Here is a 20,479-nt window from a genome sequence, read left to right on the forward strand (position 1 = left end):
TTCACGTTTCGCAACCCGAGGTCGAGAGGTTGAGGGAGGTTGCGACAAGAGCAGCTGCGGAAAAGAAGCCGATCGTGTTTCTTCCTCGTCATACCAGTCATATCGATTACGTGGCATTGCAGCTCATCTGTTACAGGCTTGGGATCACTTTGCCCGTCGTTGTGGCGGGTGAGAACCTCAACTTTCCGGTCGTTGGCCCATTCTTGCAACACAGGGGAGCGATGTGGATTAGGAGAAGCTTTGATGGTGATGCCCTGTACAGGACACTCGTCCAGGCGTACCTTGACAGTATGATGCAACAAGGATACAATCTAGAGTGTTTCATCGAAGGAGGGAGGTCGCGGACTGGCAAGCTGCTTCAGCCAAAATTTGGTTTTCTTGGGTTCCTGCTCGACTCGGTTCTGTCCGGACGAACTGAGGACGCCTACATCTGTCCAGTTTCGATGCAGTACGACAAGGTTATCGAGGTTGATTCGTACGTGACGGAGATGCTGGGTAAACCCAAAGCGAAAGAGAACTTGACTGATTTCCTGTCTTCCTCCTCAATCCTTGGCATGAATATGGGCAGGGTCGATTGTCGGTTCCATGAGCCTTGGTCGTTGCGAGAGTTCATCGATGCTCAGCTGGCCCGAACGAATTCTGTGGCAGAAGCTCAGGATGGCATTGACAAAACGAAGCCCGAGGTGAGAATACGGCTGTTGAGAACGCTAGGATACAAGGTTCTGGCCGATATCAACGATGTGTCTGTGGTGATGCCGACCGCTCTTGTCGGTACAGTTCTTCTGACGCTTCGCGGACGTGGTGTTGGCAGAAGTGAGTTGGCGCGGCGTGTTGAATGGCTATGCACAAGGATTGTGGCCAATGGAGGGAATGTGGCGGACTTCCATGGCATGCCGACGTTGGAAGTGGTCGATCGTGCTTTGGCTGTGCTTGGGTCGAATCTGGTGGGGACGGTCGAGGGTTTGGCAGAGGAGACTTACTACGCTGTCGACCGCTTTCAATTGTCGTTTTACAGAAATGCGACAATTCATCTGTTCATCTCTGAAGCGCTCATTGCCATATCACTTTACGCGAAAGTCAAGCAAGGAGGTGGGAGACAAGCAGAGCAGGTTCCGGGGAAAGAGCTCGAAGAACAAGTAACCTTCATGTCGCAGTTGACCAGAGGCGAGTTCATCTTCAGGACAGGTCAAGGTATCGGGCACAATTACAGAGAAGCGCTGAATGGGCTGGTGAAGAACAATGTGCTCGAGGTGACTGACGGACGAATCGGTCTAGCGCAAGCGGAACGGGAACAGGGAAGGGAAGACTTCGACTTCTACTGCTTTCTGCTCTGGCCGTTCATCGATGCGGCATGGCTGGGGGCTGTTTCTCTGTTCTGTCTTGTGCCTACTCCTGGCTCGACCGTGCAATGGATTGATATGAAGAAGGCCCAAGGAATTGCTCAGATATTCGGTCGAACACTTTACCATCAAGGGGACCTGTCATACTTCGAGGCTATCAACACTGAGGCAATCAAGAATGCGTATACTCGATACCAAGAGGAAGGCATCATTCAGGTCGCGAAGGGCAAGGGTGGATTGACTGTACAGATTGCGCCTGACTGGATGCCGGAACGAGATTCAAAGACTGGCATGTTACAGCCGGAAGGACGATTGTGGGAGTTCACGGGCAAGATATCTCAACATCGACGGGAGGGCAAGAATCGCAGAGATGGAGCAACGGTGTCCACGAGGGTGCTCAAGCTAGCATCGAAGCTGAATGAGGATTTGTTCAGGGAACTCGAAAGCACTTCTGGTGATGAAGGTCCGGCGCAAGTGAGGAAGAGTCGGAAGCGCAGGTCGAGGCTCTAGATTTTCAGCATCGTCTGCTGGTGGCGATGGAAGATTCCAGGTACACACCTATCCTTTCTGACAATGAAAGCAAGCGATCTTTGGTCGCCGATTCGCACCAAGAGGTCCTCCAGAAGGTCACTGAACGCTTCCAATGTTGCGGAACATGTTTCAGAACGTACCAAAACCTCATCCCATCCTCGAAATCCATCAAAATCATACACAAGAGGTCATTCGCGGTTCCTGGCTCTCGGCGTGGCGCTAACGACGATGCTGCTCCTCATTCGCAGAGCCGAAAGATGGTGACTGTTGATGCCGTGGCTACGCCGATGCGATGAACCACATATGCGGTTCACCGGACCACCAGCCATATGAGCCTGGCCGATCTGGATGTGATATGCGAATTTTGCAGTGGAAGGACACACATAGCGCTTTACAGCTTGCAAGCGACCTCGTAGTGAAGAAGAGCAGTATTGTGGCGGTCCAAAGGCATTTAGCTGGATTTGAGATTGCGACAGCAAGAAGAATTATGAGCAAGTGCGTCTCCTTGCGCTTGCGTGAAGATGGCATTGGTGAGGGCGCGGAAGAAGCAGGAAGTCTGGAAAGCGCAGCAGAACTTGACACAGAGCCTAGGGACTAAGAAAAGAGCTCGCGTTCGAACAACAGTTCCCATACACAACACTCCGTGCTCTGTGGTATCTGCTTGATCCAACGAAACGAGGATAAACTACAAGGAAAAGGTCAACGAGTTGCGGAGGTGCATGAACTGAAGAAGATTGCTTTGAATAAAAGCATCGCTCACACTTTCAGCTTATGCAACAGCAGCCTCATGATCCAATTCTCACTACCAGCCTGGCGCTCCAACCTGCCCGTTTCCTTCTCAATCTGCTTCTGCATATCACATAACCTCTGCTTCGTATAGTCCATTGACCCCGAGGTATCCAATTCTTTCAGTACAAGCATTTTCGCTTCCTTCGACAGCCCACTGTTCTCCCTTCTCGACTGCAGTAACGCATGTAATTGCATGTTTTGCTTGCCACTCCGCAGGGCATGTACGAGAGGGAAAGAGAATTTGCCCTCATCCAGATCTTCGCAATATCCTTTCTGGTCTGTGTACGTTTGGTCGACGAGATTGTTGTAGTCGTCACGAACCTGGAAAAAGCGGCCCAGGAGTTGAACAAGCGGGTCAAATCCGATGTTGTCTTGACGGCTGAGTGTCTGCAGAAGCTGTTCCGCAAGCCTGAAAAGTCCACCGGTCTTCTTGTCAACCATTGCGAGATACTCCTGTTCCGTGGGACAGGCGCTCTGACGTGTCCAATACAGATCGAAGCTTTGTCCCAGGTAGAGATCTTGGACATGGCCAATCGCAAGGTTCATGCACCGTGGGTCAAGCTGCCCGAGCTGTTTGAGCGTTTCGAGGACGAAATAGCCTGCAGAATTCACGGTCTGTGCTGCACCGAATATGACATGCGTAGATGGCTTGCCGCGGCGGAGCTCCGAGCCATCTTCAAAGTCGTCTAGCATGAGAGATACGTTGTGAAAAGACTTGATAATGTCTTTCACCTTATCGACCTTTTCTTTGCTTGTTGGTGTCCATACTGTCAATGCATCGATGAACATGTCTCGAGCGCCCTTCGAGGGTAGAGAGCTAATGTACTTGAAAGGTGCGGAGATGACGTTCGTGTCTAACAAGGAAGATGATTCTGTAATCTGTTCGCTAGTGTGCTCCTTGATGTTTGTTGGTTCGGAGATAGATGTGCGACTGCTGGAAGTGCTAGCTTGATCAGACCATGCGTCGCTGCCCGATGAGGAACTGTCGACTGAGGACTTCCTCTCATGACCGTAGACTGACAACTCATTTGTCGCTGAGCTTCTCAGAATTTGGCTTTCGACAGGCGCTCTCGTACCCTTGTCATGCTCTTCTCCTTCTTCCGTGTGATAAATTGCAAGCGAACGATCGAAGTCCGTCATGTCCTCTCGATAAATATCCTTTTCTGGATGATAGCGTGGATTGTCTGTGCTCCATACCACATTGCCAGCGATCTGGTATGCTAGACCTTGAACATAACGCCGCAACTTGGAAGAAAAAGAAGGCTCAGCTTGCTCTCGCAGCTGCAAGAACTGCCTCTCATACTTTCTTGTCTCCTCCCTTGCCATCCGCTTTGCTTCGGCTACATCGACACCATACCAATGCATGAACAACCACACAACGTTCGTCATAGCCTTTTTGTCGTTTTGCTGAAATTCTCCGTATTCGACGTCGAATGAGAAATAGTCGTTGGCTAGACCTAGTGCCGCGTATGCCGCATGAGCTATGTCTCCAACTTGGTGAAGCTCCTGTTCGTCCAGAACAATCCCCATTCCGAAGCACATGTGTTTGTCGACGAAAGGAGCGCCAGTATCGACAATCCGATACTCAAGATAATCGTCCATGTTCGTGAAAGCCTCGTTCTTATCTCGTCCAGATGTGGTGTCAACCATAGTCTTCCAGGCCTCGACGCATACCTCCGCGCAAGCGGGATCGATCGACATCAGCCCGAGCACCATCTTTGATTGCATCTGCTTCGAACCGATCACCGCCCTTGTTTCCGGATCGAAGCCACTGGAAAGAAAATCATGCTCTCCATCCACTTGGCTTTCTGCAGCTTGAGCGGCTGATTCCATGACGACGTCGTGAAGAAAGGCATATTCGAAGATGTAGGATATGATTCGAAGTCGTTCAGGCAAGCATGTCGGCAAGACCAATGCGTTGAAGTGTCCGGAGAAAGGGTTGCAGCATCCAGCAACAGTGGGAGGTCCAATGAGCTTGGCCCAGTCGGCGCGCGCCTCGCGTGAACCCTCATCGGCTTCAGATTCACACTTGTGTCTGCGCAACGCAAAGCCCTTGCCTAAGCCCTCAGTGTTGTCTCTAGGGATGTCAACCTGAGAAGATAGTTCGTCCTCATCTGGGAACATCGTGACCTTGTTCATGTCTCAGAGTGTGGATTGAGATGGGTGACTTCGCGTTGCTATGATCAATATGGCAGACAGGATCCATCCTGCTTTTGAAGGTATCCTTAGATCCGTGGAGCATCGTCGTCACTCGGGTGCACCTCACCCTTTCTAAGCTCTTCTTCCACATGGGTGAAAAAGGGTGGCTATTGCTTCGAGCAATACGTCAACTTGCAGATGCCGCGCCATCTTCATCAGCAAGGACGAACAAGTGTTTGCGAACGGATGTCCTGAGGAAGCATCTGTACGTAAAATGTGGAGTCGGACTTTGTGATATCGGTAGGCAAGATGAAAATGGTTTCGTGCAACGTCAGTGTTGAGACGGTTGATGAGATGAAGATACGCGGTGAGCTGGCAGCAAACCAGTCGGAGCCCGTTACCGTCGCAGAAGAACAGCTCTGACGTTCCTGTGGGGCTTGATGCACGGTTGCGGGTCTTGCCCTGTTCCGAGAAGCGATTGGCGAGGATCTGCACTGCAGCGGAATGGATCAACATGCTCCATTCCTCTAGCCTGGCTGTCCAGATAGCTGTGTCGCAATGATCAGCTTTTGGCGCAGTGAAAAGAAAAGTGCCTGTTCGGTCGTGCGAGACATGCGGGACAACATTGAATTGTGACGCAAGCTGATTGATAGCCTTCCAAACTGCGATTCCCCTGGTAGCTCAACACTCTTTTCGTCAAACTTGCGCAAGTGCACTGAGAACGACATTATCGTACCACCCCCGTCCTTCTTCGAGTTGTCTCCCAATGATCAACCACGACGTCCTGGAAGACCAAACTTACGAAGCGTTCCGCAAGAAGTGTGAAGAGACTGGCCTGCTTCAAAGACCAGTGGATTTGGCGGTGAATGATGCGCTCGACGGTGTGAACGATGAGACAACGCTGAGGTGAGCCGCGGAATGCCTCATCACAATTTTCTGACATTGTTGCTAGGAGGTTTTTGCGAGCGGACAAAGGTGACGTGGACAAAGCATTCTTGAGGTACCGGGAAGCTTGTGCAGTACGTGAGAAGACGCATCTCTTGCAGCTGTACGAAGAAATCGATGTAGAAGACTTCGAGAAGGCTCGAATCCTGGTAAGCTGATCTGGCCTGTCCCTGAGAGGTGGTAGCTAACTTCTGCGGGAAGTACCCACACTGGTCGGGCCGAAGAGATAAGCGTGGTAACCCAATTTGCTTATTCGACATCTCCAGACTGGATTCGAAAGTGCTCTCCGAGTACAGTACATCGCGTACATCTGCTGCTTCGGGACCTTCACCTGCGCTGTTGCGATCGCTGGCATTTCATGAATGCCTAACACGATTCGTTCTGCCATTGTGCACAGCATCCGCTCCACATTCGCAGCCAGTCACGGCTTGCCTCTACCTTGTTGATATCACTGGTTTTGGAATCAAGCAGGCGTGGAGCGTGAAGAACTATGCCCAAGACATCAGTAAAGTGCTTGCCAACAACTATCCTGAGATGGTCGACAAAGTGCTGGTGATGTGTTTCCTCCTTTGCGGCGTGAGTCTAGGCTGACGGTTATGCAGGTCGTCGGGGCTCCTAGGTATTTCGGCCAGATCTGGAAAATGCTCAAAGGTTGGCTTGACCCAGTGACTGCAGCGAAGATTGAGATTCTCGACAGTGCTGATGTGACGAAGACGCTGAGTCAGTTCATTGACTTGGAGAACATTCCGAAGCAATTTGGTGGCTCTTTCGAGTTCGAGCATGGGATGTTGCCAAATGTCGAGTTAAGGATCCAGGAAGTGCTTGATGGTGTCCTCCCTGCTGGCTGCTCATTGGCTGGTCCCTTCAAGTGGGTGGTGGATGAGGCAGGCAAGAGGTCGGTGGTTCCGCTGGGAACTGTCAAGGGCGCACGGCGAGACAAGGCCGTACAGAAGGTTGGTGCGGTCTAGCGTGAGATGAAAGTCTGCTGTAAGTCGACCTGACAGCGAGGAATGCGCGTTTCAGCTGGATTCGAAGCGTAGGTGCTGGGGTCTGGGGAACCGTCATCGCAGATCGGTGGGCGCCGGCTATGATTTTTGTCGAGTCGTGGCTGTATTTGATCCGTGGGATTCAACTCGCTCTTCCTTCACTGCTTTCCAGCGGCCTCGGTGCTCCGGAGCTTCAGACTTTAACACGGGCTCGAAGACCATCTCCGTGTATCGTGTAGGACGTATGCACCAAACCCGGTTCGACAGAGGGTCGTATTTTGAGGATGCACAGGCCCTGATCACTTGTGTCAAGCTCACCGTGCAATTGCGTCAGCAACGGTCCTGCACAGCTAGACAGTCACTTGGGTGAAGTCCGGGCTCGGTGCCATGATGCTCTTGAGGCCATCCTTGCCGCCGAATCAGAATTGCAACTCTCTTCCAGACCTGGCTCTTTCCAGCAACCCTCGAAGCCGCTCAATGTGTACCTCATGAACTGCCTCGTGAGTGCTTGTGCTGGTGCTTGTGCCCAAAGTAAGCAGGTATTGGAATCTTTCGCTCGAGCATCGATACTAGTCCGGTAGAGGAGGGCATGATGGGCATCAGCCAGTCTTGCGCGAAGGCTCACTAGTTCGAGAGCTGACGTTCGGTCTTGAGTGACAGGAAAGAATGCTCGCTGGTTTGTCCGGTCAATATATCGTGAGGAAGGTGGAAAATGATCGATGGGTCACCGTTTGTGATATGAACTTCGTCGACATGTTTCCGAGGAGCAATGTTGCAATACCGTCCCAGCCATAAGCAGTGTAAAGAAGCTACCTTGAACGCAGCATACTGCACACCCAAATAGCTGATGTTGGCAGAGTCTGGTGCTTGCGTTCTCGCGAAAGACGTCGCGGCTGAAGCCGCGGTCATGCCCCTCAGCTTGGCGGGCGCGTTCTCACGTGACTGCCAGAAGAGACCAAACGCTAATGTCTTCCCTCACCTTGCGAGTGCCAGCAAATGATTATGCGTCAATGTTACGGACAGACTTTATCTTCAATGTCACGAGCGCTGACACCGGAACGTGCATCTAACAGATAGGCTGGGTAGACAACGAAACAGAGTCGTGTGATTGGACATAACATCTCATGGTCTTACGACATCGGAGAAGAGGAATTTATTCAGATCGTGAATGAGTATAAATCCCATCGACAAGGGCATTGTTTGAATACAAGCTTCCAGAGAGCAGAGTCCTGAACAATCGCGCTATAGCTCATCCTCCCTTACCAGCACATCCCGATTCAGGTGCTCCTTCGAGATGCTAGGGATACCGGACAAGTGCAATGTCAATTCCAGATCGCCACACAAACTCTTCAAAACATGTTCTACGCCTGCTTGCCCACCTAATGCCAGCCCGTAAACGTACTGCCTCCCGATCAGACACATCTTCGCACCTAGGGCTAGAGCCTTCGCAATGTCCGCGCCGCACCTGACTCCCGAGTCGAAGAAGACGTCAAGCTTGTCACCCACAGCATCCACGATCCTCGGGAGTACGCCCAGTGAGCTATTTCCACCATCGACCTGTCTTCCAGCATGATTGCTCACCACAATTCCCTGCACACCCACTTCGACTGCCTTCTTCGCATCAGCAACGCTTTGAATCCCCTTGAGCACGATGGGACCATCCCAGTGCTCCTGCAATAGCTTGACATCTTCCCAGGAATGACTGAAGCCGGGAAAGATCATGCGTGTCCATTCGGCGGCAGCAGCGTGGACGTTGTCTTCGATTTCTTGGTTATGCTTGGATTTGAAATGTGACCGGAAGATAGGATCGGTGAAGCCAGGTGCCACTCCAACCTGGTCGGAACGAAGGAAGGGGTTGTATCTGGTCAGTCAGTCTTGATGTGACGTTCTGCAGGAGATGACTTACCCATTGTCCATGTCTGACGGCCTCCAGCCAAGCACGAACGTGTCTAGTGTCACGAACAGCGCGGTAAAGCCTGCTGCTTTGGCACGATTGAGCAAGGACACAGTGATATCGTGGTGCTCATTGGACGGCCAGTAGAGCTGATACCACCTGATACCATCACCATTGGCTTTCGCAACGTCTTCTATGGAGGTGCTGCTTGCAGTCGACATGACGTAGGGCACATCTTCTTCCTTTGCTGCTGCTGCGCTTGCAACTTCACCTTCTGGATTCACGATACGCTGCACGCCAACTGGAGCCACTGCGATTGGGAAGGGTACTTCATGGCCGAGGACTCGCGTGGTGAGGTTCGGAAACTTGCCGTTGGTGTTGACCATGCGTCGTGGTACGATGGACCATTTCTCGAATGCTGCTCGGTTCTTCCTCTCAGTCTCGCCGGTACCTGCATTGCCGATCACGTAGCCTCTGGTGTCAGCTGACATTCGCTGAGAGGCCAGCTCTTCCCATTCCAAGGGCTTGAACGTGAATGGTGGTCGCTCATAATGTAGTCCTTTCTGGTAGACGTCGTTCTCGTAGGCGATGGGATCAGGATCAGGATGCGCTTTCAGATTTGGTCGTATCACTCTGTCATGGTTCTGGGAAGACATGTCGGATTGCCAAGAGGCTTGGTAGAGAGATGGAAGTGTAGAACTGCTTCCGTGATTCAAAGACCTCGAACTGCTTACCGGATCTCTCGGCCGTCATGACGCAGCTGGGCGGAAGCACGAGCCACCTCCTATTCGTCAGGTCCTCTCCGAAACGGCGAGAATGTTTGCTATGTATGTTTGCCTGCAGCCTAGAGTGATCGGATCTTAACTTGAATGTGTTCATGAACGTTCCGTTGCTACTTTGATATCATCTCTTCAACTCGGAATCGGGGCATCTCGCGAATCGGCGCACGAGAGCGCAAACATGATCTCGAAGCACAATTCCGACGCCCTGAGGCGACCGCTTGCAGCATATCGAAGGATCACGATACGTCCGCACATCCAACGCCGGTTAGGGTTAGGGTTAGGGTTAGGGTTAGGGTTAGGGTTAGGGTTAGGGTTAGGGTTAGGGTTAGGGTTAGGGTTAGGGTTAGGGTTAGGGTTAGGGTTAGGGTTAGGAGCAAACTGAACGAGTAGATATGTATAGTAACGTGTTACCCTAACCCTAACCCTAACCCTAACCCTAACCCTAACCCTAACCCTAACCCTAACCCTAACCCTAACCCTAACCTAACCTAACCCTAACCCTAACCCTAACCCTAACCGGCGTTGGATGTGCGGACGTATCGTGATCCTTCGATATGCTGCAAGCGGTCGCCTCAGGGCGTCGGAATTGTGCTTCGAGATCATGTTTGCGCTCTCGTGCGCCGATTCGCGAGATGCCCCGATTCCGAGTTGAAGAGATGATATCAAAGTAGCAACGGAACGTTCATGAACACATTCAAGTTAAGATCCGATCACTCTAGGCTGCAGGCAAACATACATAGCAAACATTCTCGCCGTTTCGGAGAGGACCTGACGAATAGGAGGTGGCTCGTGCTTCCGCCCAGCTGCGTCATGACGGCCGAGAGATCCGGTAAGCAGTTCGAGGTCTTTGAATCACGGAAGCAGTTCTACACTTCCATCTCTCTACCAAGCCTCTTGGCAATCCGACATGTCTTCCCAGAACCATGACAGAGTGATACGACCAAATCTGAAAGCGCATCCTGATCCTGATCCCATCGCCTACGAGAACGACGTCTACCAGAAAGGACTACATTATGAGCGACCACCATTCACGTTCAAGCCCTTGGAATGGGAAGAGCTGGCCTCTCAGCGAATGTCAGCTGACACCAGAGGCTACGTGATCGGCAATGCAGGTACCGGCGAGACTGAGAGGAAGAACCGAGCAGCATTCGAGAAATGGTCCATCGTACCACGACGCATGGTCAACACCAACGGCAAGTTTCCGAACCTCACCACGCGAGTCCTCGGCCATGAAGTACCCTTCCCAATCGCAGTGGCTCCAGTTGGCGTGCAGCGTATCGTGAATCCAGAAGGTGAAGTTGCAAGCGCAGCAGCAGCAAAGGAAGAAGATGTGCCCTACGTCATGTCGACTGCAAGCAGCACCTCCATAGAAGACGTTGCGAAAGCCAATGGTGATGGTATCAGGTGGTATCAGCTCTACTGGCCGTCCAATGAGCACCACGATATCACTGTGTCCTTGCTCAATCGTGCCAAAGCAGCAGGCTTTACCGCGCTGTTCGTGACACTAGACACGTTCGTGCTTGGCTGGAGGCCGTCAGACATGGACAATGGGTAAGTCATCTCCTGCAGAACGTCACATCAAGACTGACTGACCAGATACAACCCCTTCCTTCGTTCCGACCAGGTTGGAGTGGCACCTGGCTTCACCGATCCTATCTTCCGGTCACATTTCAAATCCAAGCATAACCAAGAAATCGAAGACAACGTCCACGCTGCTGCCGCCGAATGGACACGCATGATCTTTCCCGGCTTCAGTCATTCCTGGGAAGATGTCAAGCTATTGCAGGAGCACTGGGATGGTCCCATCGTGCTCAAGGGGATTCAAAGCGTTGCTGATGCGAAGAAGGCAGTCGAAGTGGGTGTGCAGGGAATTGTGGTGAGCAATCATGCTGGAAGACAGGTCGATGGTGGAAATAGCTCACTGGGCGTACTCCCGAGGATCGTGGATGCTGTGGGTGACAAGCTTGACGTCTTCTTCGACTCGGGAGTCAGGTGCGGCGCGGACATTGCGAAGGCTCTAGCCCTAGGTGCGAAGATGTGTCTGATCGGGAGGCAGTACGTTTACGGGCTGGCATTAGGTGGGCAAGCAGGCGTAGAACATGTTTTGAAGAGTTTGTGTGGCGATCTGGAATTGACATTGCACTTGTCCGGTATCCCTAGCATCTCGAAGGAGCACCTGAATCGGGATGTGCTGGTAAGGGAGGATGAGCTATAGCGCGATTGTTCAGGACTCTGCTCTCTGGAAGCTTGTATTCAAACAATGCCCTTGTCGATGGGATTTATACTCATTCACGATCTGAATAAATTCCTCTTCTCCGATGTCGTAAGACCATGAGATGTTATGTCCAATCACACGACTCTGTTTCGTTGTCTACCCAGCCTATCTGTTAGATGCACGTTCCGGTGTCAGCGCTCGTGACATTGAAGATAAAGTCTGTCCGTAACATTGACGCATAATCATTTGCTGGCACTCGCAAGGTGAGGGAAGACATTAGCGTTTGGTCTCTTCTGGCAGTCACGTGAGAACGCGCCCGCCAAGCTGAGGGGCATGACCGCGGCTTCAGCCGCGACGTCTTTCGCGAGAACGCAAGCACCAGACTCTGCCAACATCAGCTATTTGGGTGTGCAGTATGCTGCGTTCAAGGTAGCTTCTTTACACTGCTTATGGCTGGGACGGTATTGCAACATTGCTCCTCGGAAACATGTCGACGAAGTTCATATCACAAACGGTGACCCATCGATCATTTTCCACCTTCCTCACGATATATTGACCGGACAAACCAGCGAGCATTCTTTCCTGTCACTCAAGACCGAACGTCAGCTCTCGAACTAGTGAGCCTTCGCGCAAGACTGGCTGATGCCCATCATGCCCTCCTCTACCGGACTAGTATCGATGCTCGAGCGAAAGATTCCAATACCTGCTTACTTTGGGCACAAGCACCAGCACAAGCACTCACGAGGCAGTTCATGAGGTACACATTGAGCGGCTTCGAGGGTTGCTGGAAAGAGCCAGGTCTGGAAGAGAGTTGCAATTCTGATTCGGCGGCAAGGATGGCCTCAAGAGCATCATGGCACCGAGCCCGGACTTCACCCAAGTGACTGTCTAGCTGTGCAGGACCGTTGCTGACGCAATTGCACGGTGAGCTTGACACAAGTGATCAGGGCCTGTGCATCCTCAAAATACGACCCTCTGTCGAACCGGGTTTGGTGCATACGTCCTACACGATACACGGAGATGGTCTTCGAGCCCGTGTTAAAGTCTGAAGCTCCGGAGCACCGAGGCCGCTGGAAAGCAGTGAAGGAAGAGCGAGTTGAATCCCACGGATCAAATACAGCCACGACTCGACAAAAATCATAGCCGGCGCCCACCGATCTGCGATGACGGTTCCCCAGACCCCAGCACCTACGCTTCGAATCCAGCTGAAACGCGCATTCCTCGCTGTCAGGTCGACTTACAGCAGACTTTCATCTCACGCTAGACCGCACCAACCTTCTGTACGGCCTTGTCTCGCCGTGCGCCCTTGACAGTTCCCAGCGGAACCACCGACCTCTTGCCTGCCTCATCCACCACCCACTTGAAGGGACCAGCCAATGAGCAGCCAGCAGGGAGGACACCATCAAGCACTTCCTGGATCCTTAACTCGACATTTGGCAACATCCCATGCTCGAACTCGAAAGAGCCACCAAATTGCTTCGGAATGTTCTCCAAGTCAATGAACTGACTCAGCGTCTTCGTCACATCAGCACTGTCGAGAATCTCAATCTTCGCTGCAGTCACTGGGTCAAGCCAACCTTTGAGCATTTTCCAGATCTGGCCGAAATACCTAGGAGCCCCGACGACCTGCATAACCGTCAGCCTAGACTCACGCCGCAAAGGAGGAAACACATCACCAGCACTTTGTCGACCATCTCAGGATAGTTGTTGGCAAGCACTTTACTGATGTCTTGGGCATAGTTCTTCACGCTCCACGCCTGCTTGATTCCAAAACCAGTGATATCAACAAGGTAGAGGCAAGCCGTGACTGGCTGCGAATGTGGAGCGGATGCTGTGCACAATGGCAGAACGAATCGTGTTAGGCATTCATGAAATGCCAGCGATCGCAACAGCGCAGGTGAAGGTCCCGAAGCAGCAGATGTACGCGATGTACTGTACTCGGAGAGCACTTTCGAATCCAGTCTGGAGATGTCGAATAAGCAAATTGGGTTACCACGCTTATCTCTTCGGCCCGACCAGTGTGGGTACTTCCCGCAGAAGTTAGCTACCACCTCTCAGGGACAGGCCAGATCAGCTTACCAGGATTCGAGCCTTCTCGAAGTCTTCTACATCGATTTCTTCGTACAGCTGCAAGAGATGCGTCTTCTCACGTACTGCACAAGCTTCCCGGTACCTCAAGAATGCTTTGTCCACGTCACCTTTGTCCGCTCGCAAAAACCTCCTAGCAACAATGTCAGAAAATTGTGATGAGGCATTCCGCGGCTCACCTCAGCGTTGTCTCATCGTTCACACCGTCGAGCGCATCATTCACCGCCAAATCCACTGGTCTTTGAAGCAGGCCAGTCTCTTCACACTTCTTGCGGAACGCTTCGTAAGTTTGGTCTTCCAGGACGTCGTGGTTGATCATTGGGAGACAACTCGAAGAAGGACGGGGGTGGTACGATAATGTCGTTCTCAGTGCACTTGCGCAAGTTTGACGAAAAGAGTGTTGAGCTACCAGGGGAATCGCAGTTTGGAAGGCTATCAATCAGCTTGCGTCACAATTCAATGTTGTCCCGCATGTCTCGCACGACCGAACAGGCACTTTTCTTTTCACTGCGCCAAAAGCTGATCATTGCGACACAGCTATCTGGACAGCCAGGCTAGAGGAATGGAGCATGTTGATCCATTCCGCTGCAGTGCAGATCCTCGCCAATCGCTTCTCGGAACAGGGCAAGACCCGCAACCGTGCATCAAGCCCCACAGGAACGTCAGAGCTGTTCTTCTGCGACGGTAACGGGCTCCGACTGGTTTGCTGCCAGCTCACCGCGTATCTTCATCTCATCAACCGTCTCAACACTGACGTTGCACGAAACCATTTTCATCTTGCCTACCGATATCACAAAGTCCGACTCCACATTTTACGTACAGATGCTTCCTCAGGACATCCGTTCGCAAACACTTGTTCGTCCTTGCTGATGAAGATGGCGCGGCATCTGCAAGTTGACGTATTGCTCGAAGCAATAGCCACCCTTTTTCACCCATGTGGAAGAAGAGCTTAGAAAGGGTGAGGTGCACCCGAGTGACGACGATGCTCCACGGATCTAAGGATACCTTCAAAAGCAGGATGGATCCTGTCTGCCATATTGATCATAGCAACGCGAAGTCACCCATCTCAATCCACACTCTGAGACATGAACAAGGTCACGATGTTCCCAGATGAGGACGAACTATCTTCTCAGGTTGACATCCCTAGAGACAACACTGAGGGCTTAGGCAAGGGCTTTGCGTTGCGCAGACACAAGTGTGAATCTGAAGCCGATGAGGGTTCACGCGAGGCGCGCGCCGACTGGGCCAAGCTCATTGGACCTCCCACTGTTGCTGGATGCTGCAACCCTTTCTCCGGACACTTCAACGCATTGGTCTTGCCGACATGCTTGCCTGAACGACTTCGAATCATATCCTACATCTTCGAATATGCCTTTCTTCACGACGTCGTCATGGAATCAGCCGCTCAAGCTGCAGAAAGCCAAGTGGATGGAGAGCATGATTTTCTTTCCAGTGGCTTCGATCCGGAAACAAGGGCGGTGATCGGTTCGAAGCAGATGCAATCAAAGATGGTGCTCGGGCTGATGTCGATCGATCCCGCTTGCGCGGAGGTATGCGTCGAGGCCTGGAAGACTATGGTTGACACCACATCTGGACGAGATAAGAACGAGGCTTTCACGAACATGGACGATTATCTTGAGTATCGGATTGTCGATACTGGCGCTCCTTTCGTCGACAAACACATGTGCTTCGGAATGGGGATTGTTCTGGACGAACAGGAGCTTCACCAAGTTGGAGACATAGCTCATGCGGCATACGCGGCACTAGGTCTAGCCAACGACTATTTCTCATTCGACGTCGAATACGGAGAATTTCAGCAAAACGACAAAAAGGCTATGACGAACGTTGTGTGGTTGTTCATGCATTGGTATGGTGTCGATGTAGCCGAAGCAAAGCGGATGGCAAGGGAGGAGACAAGAAAGTATGAGAGGCAGTTCTTGCAGCTGCGAGAGCAAGCTGAGCCTTCTTTTTCTTCCAAGTTGCGGCGTTATGTTCAAGGTCTAGCATACCAGATCGCTGGCAATGTGGTATGGAGCACAGACAATCCACGCTATCATCCAGAAAAGGATATTTATCGAGAGGACATGACGGACTTCGATCGTTCGCTTGCAATTTATCACACGGAAGAAGGAGAAGAGCATGACAAGGGTACGAGAGCGCCTGTCGAAAGCCAAATTCTGAGAAGCTCAGCGACAAATGAGTTGTCAGTCTACGGTCATGAGAGGAAGTCCTCAGTCGACAGTTCCTCATCGGGCAGCGACGCATGGTCTGATCAAGCTAGCACTTCCAGCAGTCGCACATCTATCTCCGAACCAACAAACATCAAGGAGCACACTAGCGAACAGATTACAGAATCATCTTCCTTGTTAGACACGAACGTCATCTCCGCACCTTTCAAGTACATTAGCTCTCTACCCTCGAAGGGCGCTCGAGACATGTTCATCGATGCATTGACAGTATGGACACCAACAAGCAAAGAAAAGGTCGATAAGGTGAAAGACATTATCAAGTCTTTTCACAACGTATCTCTCATGCTAGACGACTTTGAAGATGGCTCGGAGCTCCGCCGCGGCAAGCCATCTACGCATGTCATATTCGGTGCAGCACAGACCGTGAATTCTGCAGGCTATTTCGTCCTCGAAACGCTCAAACAGCTCGGGCAGCTTGACCCACGGTGCATGAACCTTGCGATTGGCCATGTCCAAGATCTCTACCTGGGACAAAGCTTCGATCTGTATTGGACACGTCAGAGCGCCTGTCCCACGGAACAGGAGTATCTCGCAATGGTTGACAAGAAGACCGGTGGACTTTTCAGGCTTGCGGAACAGCTTCTGCAGACACTCAGCCGTCAAGACAACATCGGATTTGACCCGCTTGTTCAACTCCTGGGCCGCTTTTTCCAGGTTCGTGACGACTACAACAATCTCGTCGACCAAACGTACACAGACCAGAAAGGATATTGCGAAGATCTGGATGAGGGCAAATTCTCTTTCCCTCTCGTACATGCCCTGCGGAGTGGCAAGCAAAACATGCAATTACATGCGTTACTGCAGTCGAGAAGGGAGAACAGTGGGCTGTCGAAGGAAGCGAAAATGCTTGTACTGAAAGAATTGGATACCTCGGGGTCAATGGACTATACGAAGCAGAGGTTATGTGATATGCAGAAGCAGATTGAGAAGGAAACGGGCAGGTTGGAGCGCCAGGCTGGTAGTGAGAATTGGATCATGAGGCTGCTGTTGCATAAGCTGAAAGTGTGAGCGATGCTTTTATTCAAAGCAATCTTCTTCAGTTCATGCACCTCCGCAACTCGTTGACCTTTTCCTTGTAGTTTATCCTCGTTTCGTTGGATCAAGCAGATACCACAGAGCACGGAGTGTTGTGTATGGGAACTGTTGTTCGAACGCGAGCTCTTTTCTTAGTCCCTAGGCTCTGTGTCAAGTTCTGCTGCGCTTTCCAGACTTCCTGCTTCTTCCGCGCCCTCACCAATGCCATCTTCACGCAAGCGCAAGGAGACGCACTTGCTCATAATTCTTCTTGCTGTCGCAATCTCAAATCCAGCTAAATGCCTTTGGACCGCCACAATACTGCTCTTCTTCACTACGAGGTCGCTTGCAAGCTGTAAAGCGCTATGTGTGTCCTTCCACTGCAAAATTCGCATATCACATCCAGATCGGCCAGGCTCATATGGCTGGTGGTCCGGTGAACCGCATATGTGGTTCATCGCATCGGCGTAGCCACGGCATCAACAGTCACCATCTTTCGGCTCTGCGAATGAGGAGCAGCATCGTCGTTAGCGCCACGCCGAGAGCCAGGAACCGCGAATGACCTCTTGTGTATGATTTTGATGGATTTCGAGGATGGGATGAGGTTTTGGTACGTTCTGAAACATGTTCCGCAACATTGGAAGCGTTCAGTGACCTTCTGGAGGACCTCTTGGTGCGAATCGGCGACCAAAGATCGCTTGCTTTCATTGTCAGAAAGGATAGGTGTGTACCTGGAATCTTCCATCGCCACCAGCAGACGATGCTGAAAATCTAGAGCCTCGACCTGCGCTTCCGACTCTTCCTCACTTGCGCCGGACCTTCATCACCAGAAGTGCTTTCGAGTTCCCTGAACAAATCCTCATTCAGCTTCGATGCTAGCTTGAGCACCCTCGTGGACACCGTTGCTCCATCTCTGCGATTCTTGCCCTCCCGTCGATGTTGAGATATCTTGCCCGTGAACTCCCACAATCGTCCTTCCGGCTGTAACATGCCAGTCTTTGAATCTCGTTCCGGCATCCAGTCAGGCGCAATCTGTACAGTCAATCCACCCTTGCCCTTCGCGACCTGAATGATGCCTTCCTCTTGGTATCGAGTATACGCATTCTTGATTGCCTCAGTGTTGATAGCCTCGAAGTATGACAGGTCCCCTTGATGGTAAAGTGTTCGACCGAATATCTGAGCAATTCCTTGGGCCTTCTTCATATCAATCCATTGCACGGTCGAGCCAGGAGTAGGCACAAGACAGAACAGAGAAACAGCCCCCAGCCATGCCGCATCGATGAACGGCCAGAGCAGAAAGCAGTAGAAGTCGAAGTCTTCCCTTCCCTGTTCCCGTTCCGCTTGCGCTAGACCGATTCGTCCGTCAGTCACCTCGAGCACATTGTTCTTCACCAGCCCATTCAGCGCTTCTCTGTAATTGTGCCCGATACCTTGACCTGTCCTGAAGATGAACTCGCCTCTGGTCAACTGCGACATGAAGGTTACTTGTTCTTCGAGCTCTTTCCCCGGAACCTGCTCTGCTTGTCTCCCACCTCCTTGCTTGACTTTCGCGTAAAGTGATATGGCAATGAGCGCTTCAGAGATGAACAGATGAATTGTCGCATTTCTGTAAAACGACAATTGAAAGCGGTCGACAGCGTAGTAAGTCTCCTCTGCCAAACCCTCGACCGTCCCCACCAGATTCGACCCAAGCACAGCCAAAGCACGATCGACCACTTCCAACGTCGGCATGCCATGGAAGTCCGCCACATTCCCTCCATTGGCCACAATCCTTGTGCATAGCCATTCAACACGCCGCGCCAACTCACTTCTGCCAACACCACGTCCGCGAAGCGTCAGAAGAACTGTACCGACAAGAGCGGTCGGCATCACCACAGACACATCGTTGATATCGGCCAGAACCTTGTATCCTAGCGTTCTCAACAGCCGTATTCTCACCTCGGGCTTCGTTTTGTCAATGCCATCCTGAGCTTCTGCCACAGAATTCGTTCGGGCCAGCTGAGCATCGATGAACTCTCGCAACGACCAAGGCTCATGGAACCGACAATCGACCCTGCCCATATTCATGCCAAGGATTGAGGAGGAAGACAGGAAATCAGTCAAGTTCTCTTTCGCTTTGGGTTTACCCAGCATCTCCGTCACGTACGAATCAACCTCGATAACCTTGTCGTACTGCATCGAAACTGGACAGATGTAGGCGTCCTCAGTTCGTCCGGACAGAACCGAGTCGAGCAGGAACCCAAGAAAACCAAATTTTGGCTGAAGCAGCTTGCCAGTCCGCGACCTCCCTCCTTCGATGAAACACTCTAGATTGTATCCTTGTTGCATCATACTGTCAAGGTACGCCTGGACGAGTGTCCTGTACAGGGCATCACCATCAAAGCTTCTCCTAATCCACATCGCTCCCCTGTGTTGCAAGAATGGGCCAACGACCGGAAAGTTGAGGTTCTCACCCGCCACAACGACGGGCAAAGTGATCCCAAGCCTGTAACAGATGAGCTGCAATGCCACGTAATCGATATGACTGGTATGACGAGGAAGAAACACGATCGGCTTCTTTTCCGCAGCTGCTCTTGTCGCAACCTCCCTCAACCTCTCGACCTCGGGTTGCGAAACGTGAACACCGCTGTAGACTCTGGTGAGAAGTTGAGTACACATGTAGAAGGCCGATCTGATCTGAAACTTGCTTTCCATCTTGCACATCATCTTATCTACCATCAGACCAGCATATTCCTCGAGGCTCGAAAGGACCTCTGCTCTTCTACCGTCAACCTTACTACCATCCAGCAGTTGCTCCTCCTCCTCCCTCCGCAGCCTTTCCTCCACAAGTTCGTTCAACTTCTTCTGCAAGAGAGGTGAGGACATGACCGTGTTCTTAATCTTTGCTGTGTAACCAGAGTAGAAGACTGGCTGTCCGACTTGCTTGTCGTAGGATCTCCAGTCAACACCTCGAATGAAGAGGTACAGTTCATGAGCGAAGTCGAGAGGGTTTTGACGGAAGCGAGCAAATGGTTGTAGGATTGTCTGTTCGGTTGTGCCATTTTGTGCTGGTTGCTCTGCTTCCCGCAGCAGCGAGTTCATCTGAAGGTTCGAAGTTGTGTCCATTTTGGGTCTGCGACAGCGCTGTCGCTAGCTATGTGGTCTTCGAGGCATGTCCTAGCAGTGTTCGGACACCGCAAACACGACGGGCATGCCGTGATGGCAATCGTGGCATCTGGGAAGACAATTCAGATTAACAGCTCAAGTTGGCAAGCCGAGGCAAGCGAGGATTGTCTCCAGCATCATGATCTCCAGGCGCAGATAACCCCAGATCTGCCCAGACAAGCCTCCGGAGTTGCGTAAGCGAACAGCCGCTAAGGCACTTCAGGCACCAAATCTAGGGGTCGCAGTCGTCCCGCTCAAACTTTGCCTTTGTCAAGCCGGTCGCAATTCATCCTCGAACAACACGCCGCTGCTTGTCAACAATACAAGACAGCACTCTCGGAACTGTGCGCCAGTCGCTTTGCC

At 51.8% G+C, this 20,479-nt stretch overlaps 8 protein-coding genes across 8 annotated transcripts; 4 read left to right on the top strand and 4 right to left on the bottom strand.

Moving 5' to 3' along the window:
• Positions 1 to 221: 221 nt before the first annotated feature.
• PMZ80_008295 (uncharacterized protein) lies at positions 222 to 1,850 on the top strand (the record flags this gene model as incomplete). The annotated part of the gene is made up of 1 exon (XM_064876696.1): positions 222 to 1,850. The coding sequence occupies one exon, from the start codon at positions 222 to 224 to the stop codon at positions 1,848 to 1,850; it is 1,629 nt and encodes a 542-aa protein (XP_064727083.1).
• A 777-nt stretch (positions 1,851 to 2,627) lies between these two features.
• On the bottom strand, positions 2,628 to 4,799 carry PMZ80_008296 (uncharacterized protein; the record flags this gene model as incomplete). The annotated part of the gene is made up of 1 exon (XM_064876697.1): positions 2,628 to 4,799. One exon carries the CDS (start codon positions 4,797 to 4,799, stop codon positions 2,628 to 2,630), a length of 2,172 nt encoding a protein of 723 aa, XP_064727084.1.
• Positions 4,800 to 5,565: 766 nt separating this feature from the next.
• PMZ80_008297 (uncharacterized protein) lies at positions 5,566 to 6,712 on the top strand (the record flags this gene model as incomplete). Its single annotated transcript, XM_064876698.1, has 4 exons — positions 5,566 to 5,705; positions 5,752 to 5,893; positions 6,162 to 6,296; positions 6,347 to 6,712. The coding sequence occupies 4 exons, from the start codon at positions 5,566 to 5,568 to the stop codon at positions 6,710 to 6,712; spliced, it is 783 nt and encodes a 260-aa protein (XP_064727085.1).
• A 1,260-nt stretch (positions 6,713 to 7,972) lies between these two features.
• Positions 7,973 to 9,280, bottom strand: PMZ80_008298 (uncharacterized protein; the record flags this gene model as incomplete). The annotated part of the gene is made up of 2 exons (XM_064876699.1): positions 7,973 to 8,591; positions 8,637 to 9,280. 2 exons carry the CDS (start codon positions 9,278 to 9,280, stop codon positions 7,973 to 7,975), a joined length of 1,263 nt encoding a protein of 420 aa, XP_064727086.1.
• A 1,033-nt stretch (positions 9,281 to 10,313) lies between these two features.
• On the top strand, positions 10,314 to 11,621 carry PMZ80_008299 (uncharacterized protein; the record flags this gene model as incomplete). The annotated part of the gene is made up of 2 exons (XM_064876700.1): positions 10,314 to 10,957; positions 11,003 to 11,621. The coding sequence occupies 2 exons, from the start codon at positions 10,314 to 10,316 to the stop codon at positions 11,619 to 11,621; spliced, it is 1,263 nt and encodes a 420-aa protein (XP_064727087.1).
• A 1,260-nt stretch (positions 11,622 to 12,881) lies between these two features.
• On the bottom strand, positions 12,882 to 14,028 carry PMZ80_008300 (uncharacterized protein; the record flags this gene model as incomplete). The annotated part of the gene is made up of 4 exons (XM_064876701.1): positions 12,882 to 13,247; positions 13,298 to 13,432; positions 13,701 to 13,842; positions 13,889 to 14,028. The coding sequence occupies 4 exons, from the start codon at positions 14,026 to 14,028 to the stop codon at positions 12,882 to 12,884; spliced, it is 783 nt and encodes a 260-aa protein (XP_064727088.1).
• A 766-nt stretch (positions 14,029 to 14,794) lies between these two features.
• On the top strand, positions 14,795 to 16,966 carry PMZ80_008301 (uncharacterized protein; the record flags this gene model as incomplete). The annotated part of the gene is made up of 1 exon (XM_064876702.1): positions 14,795 to 16,966. One exon carries the CDS (start codon positions 14,795 to 14,797, stop codon positions 16,964 to 16,966), a length of 2,172 nt encoding a protein of 723 aa, XP_064727089.1.
• A 777-nt stretch (positions 16,967 to 17,743) lies between these two features.
• PMZ80_008302 (uncharacterized protein) lies at positions 17,744 to 20,077 on the bottom strand (the record flags this gene model as incomplete). Its single annotated transcript, XM_064876703.1, has 1 exon — positions 17,744 to 20,077. The coding sequence occupies one exon, from the start codon at positions 20,075 to 20,077 to the stop codon at positions 17,744 to 17,746; it is 2,334 nt and encodes a 777-aa protein (XP_064727090.1).
• Between the last annotated feature and the right edge of the window lie 402 nt (positions 20,078 to 20,479).

The sequence above is a fragment of the Knufia obscura genome (genome assembly GCF_036327395.1).
Source record: "Knufia obscura strain CCFEE 5817 isolate CBS 148926 chromosome Unknown scaffold_11, whole genome shotgun sequence".
Taxonomy (NCBI): domain Eukaryota; kingdom Fungi; phylum Ascomycota; class Eurotiomycetes; order Chaetothyriales; family Trichomeriaceae; genus Knufia; species Knufia obscura.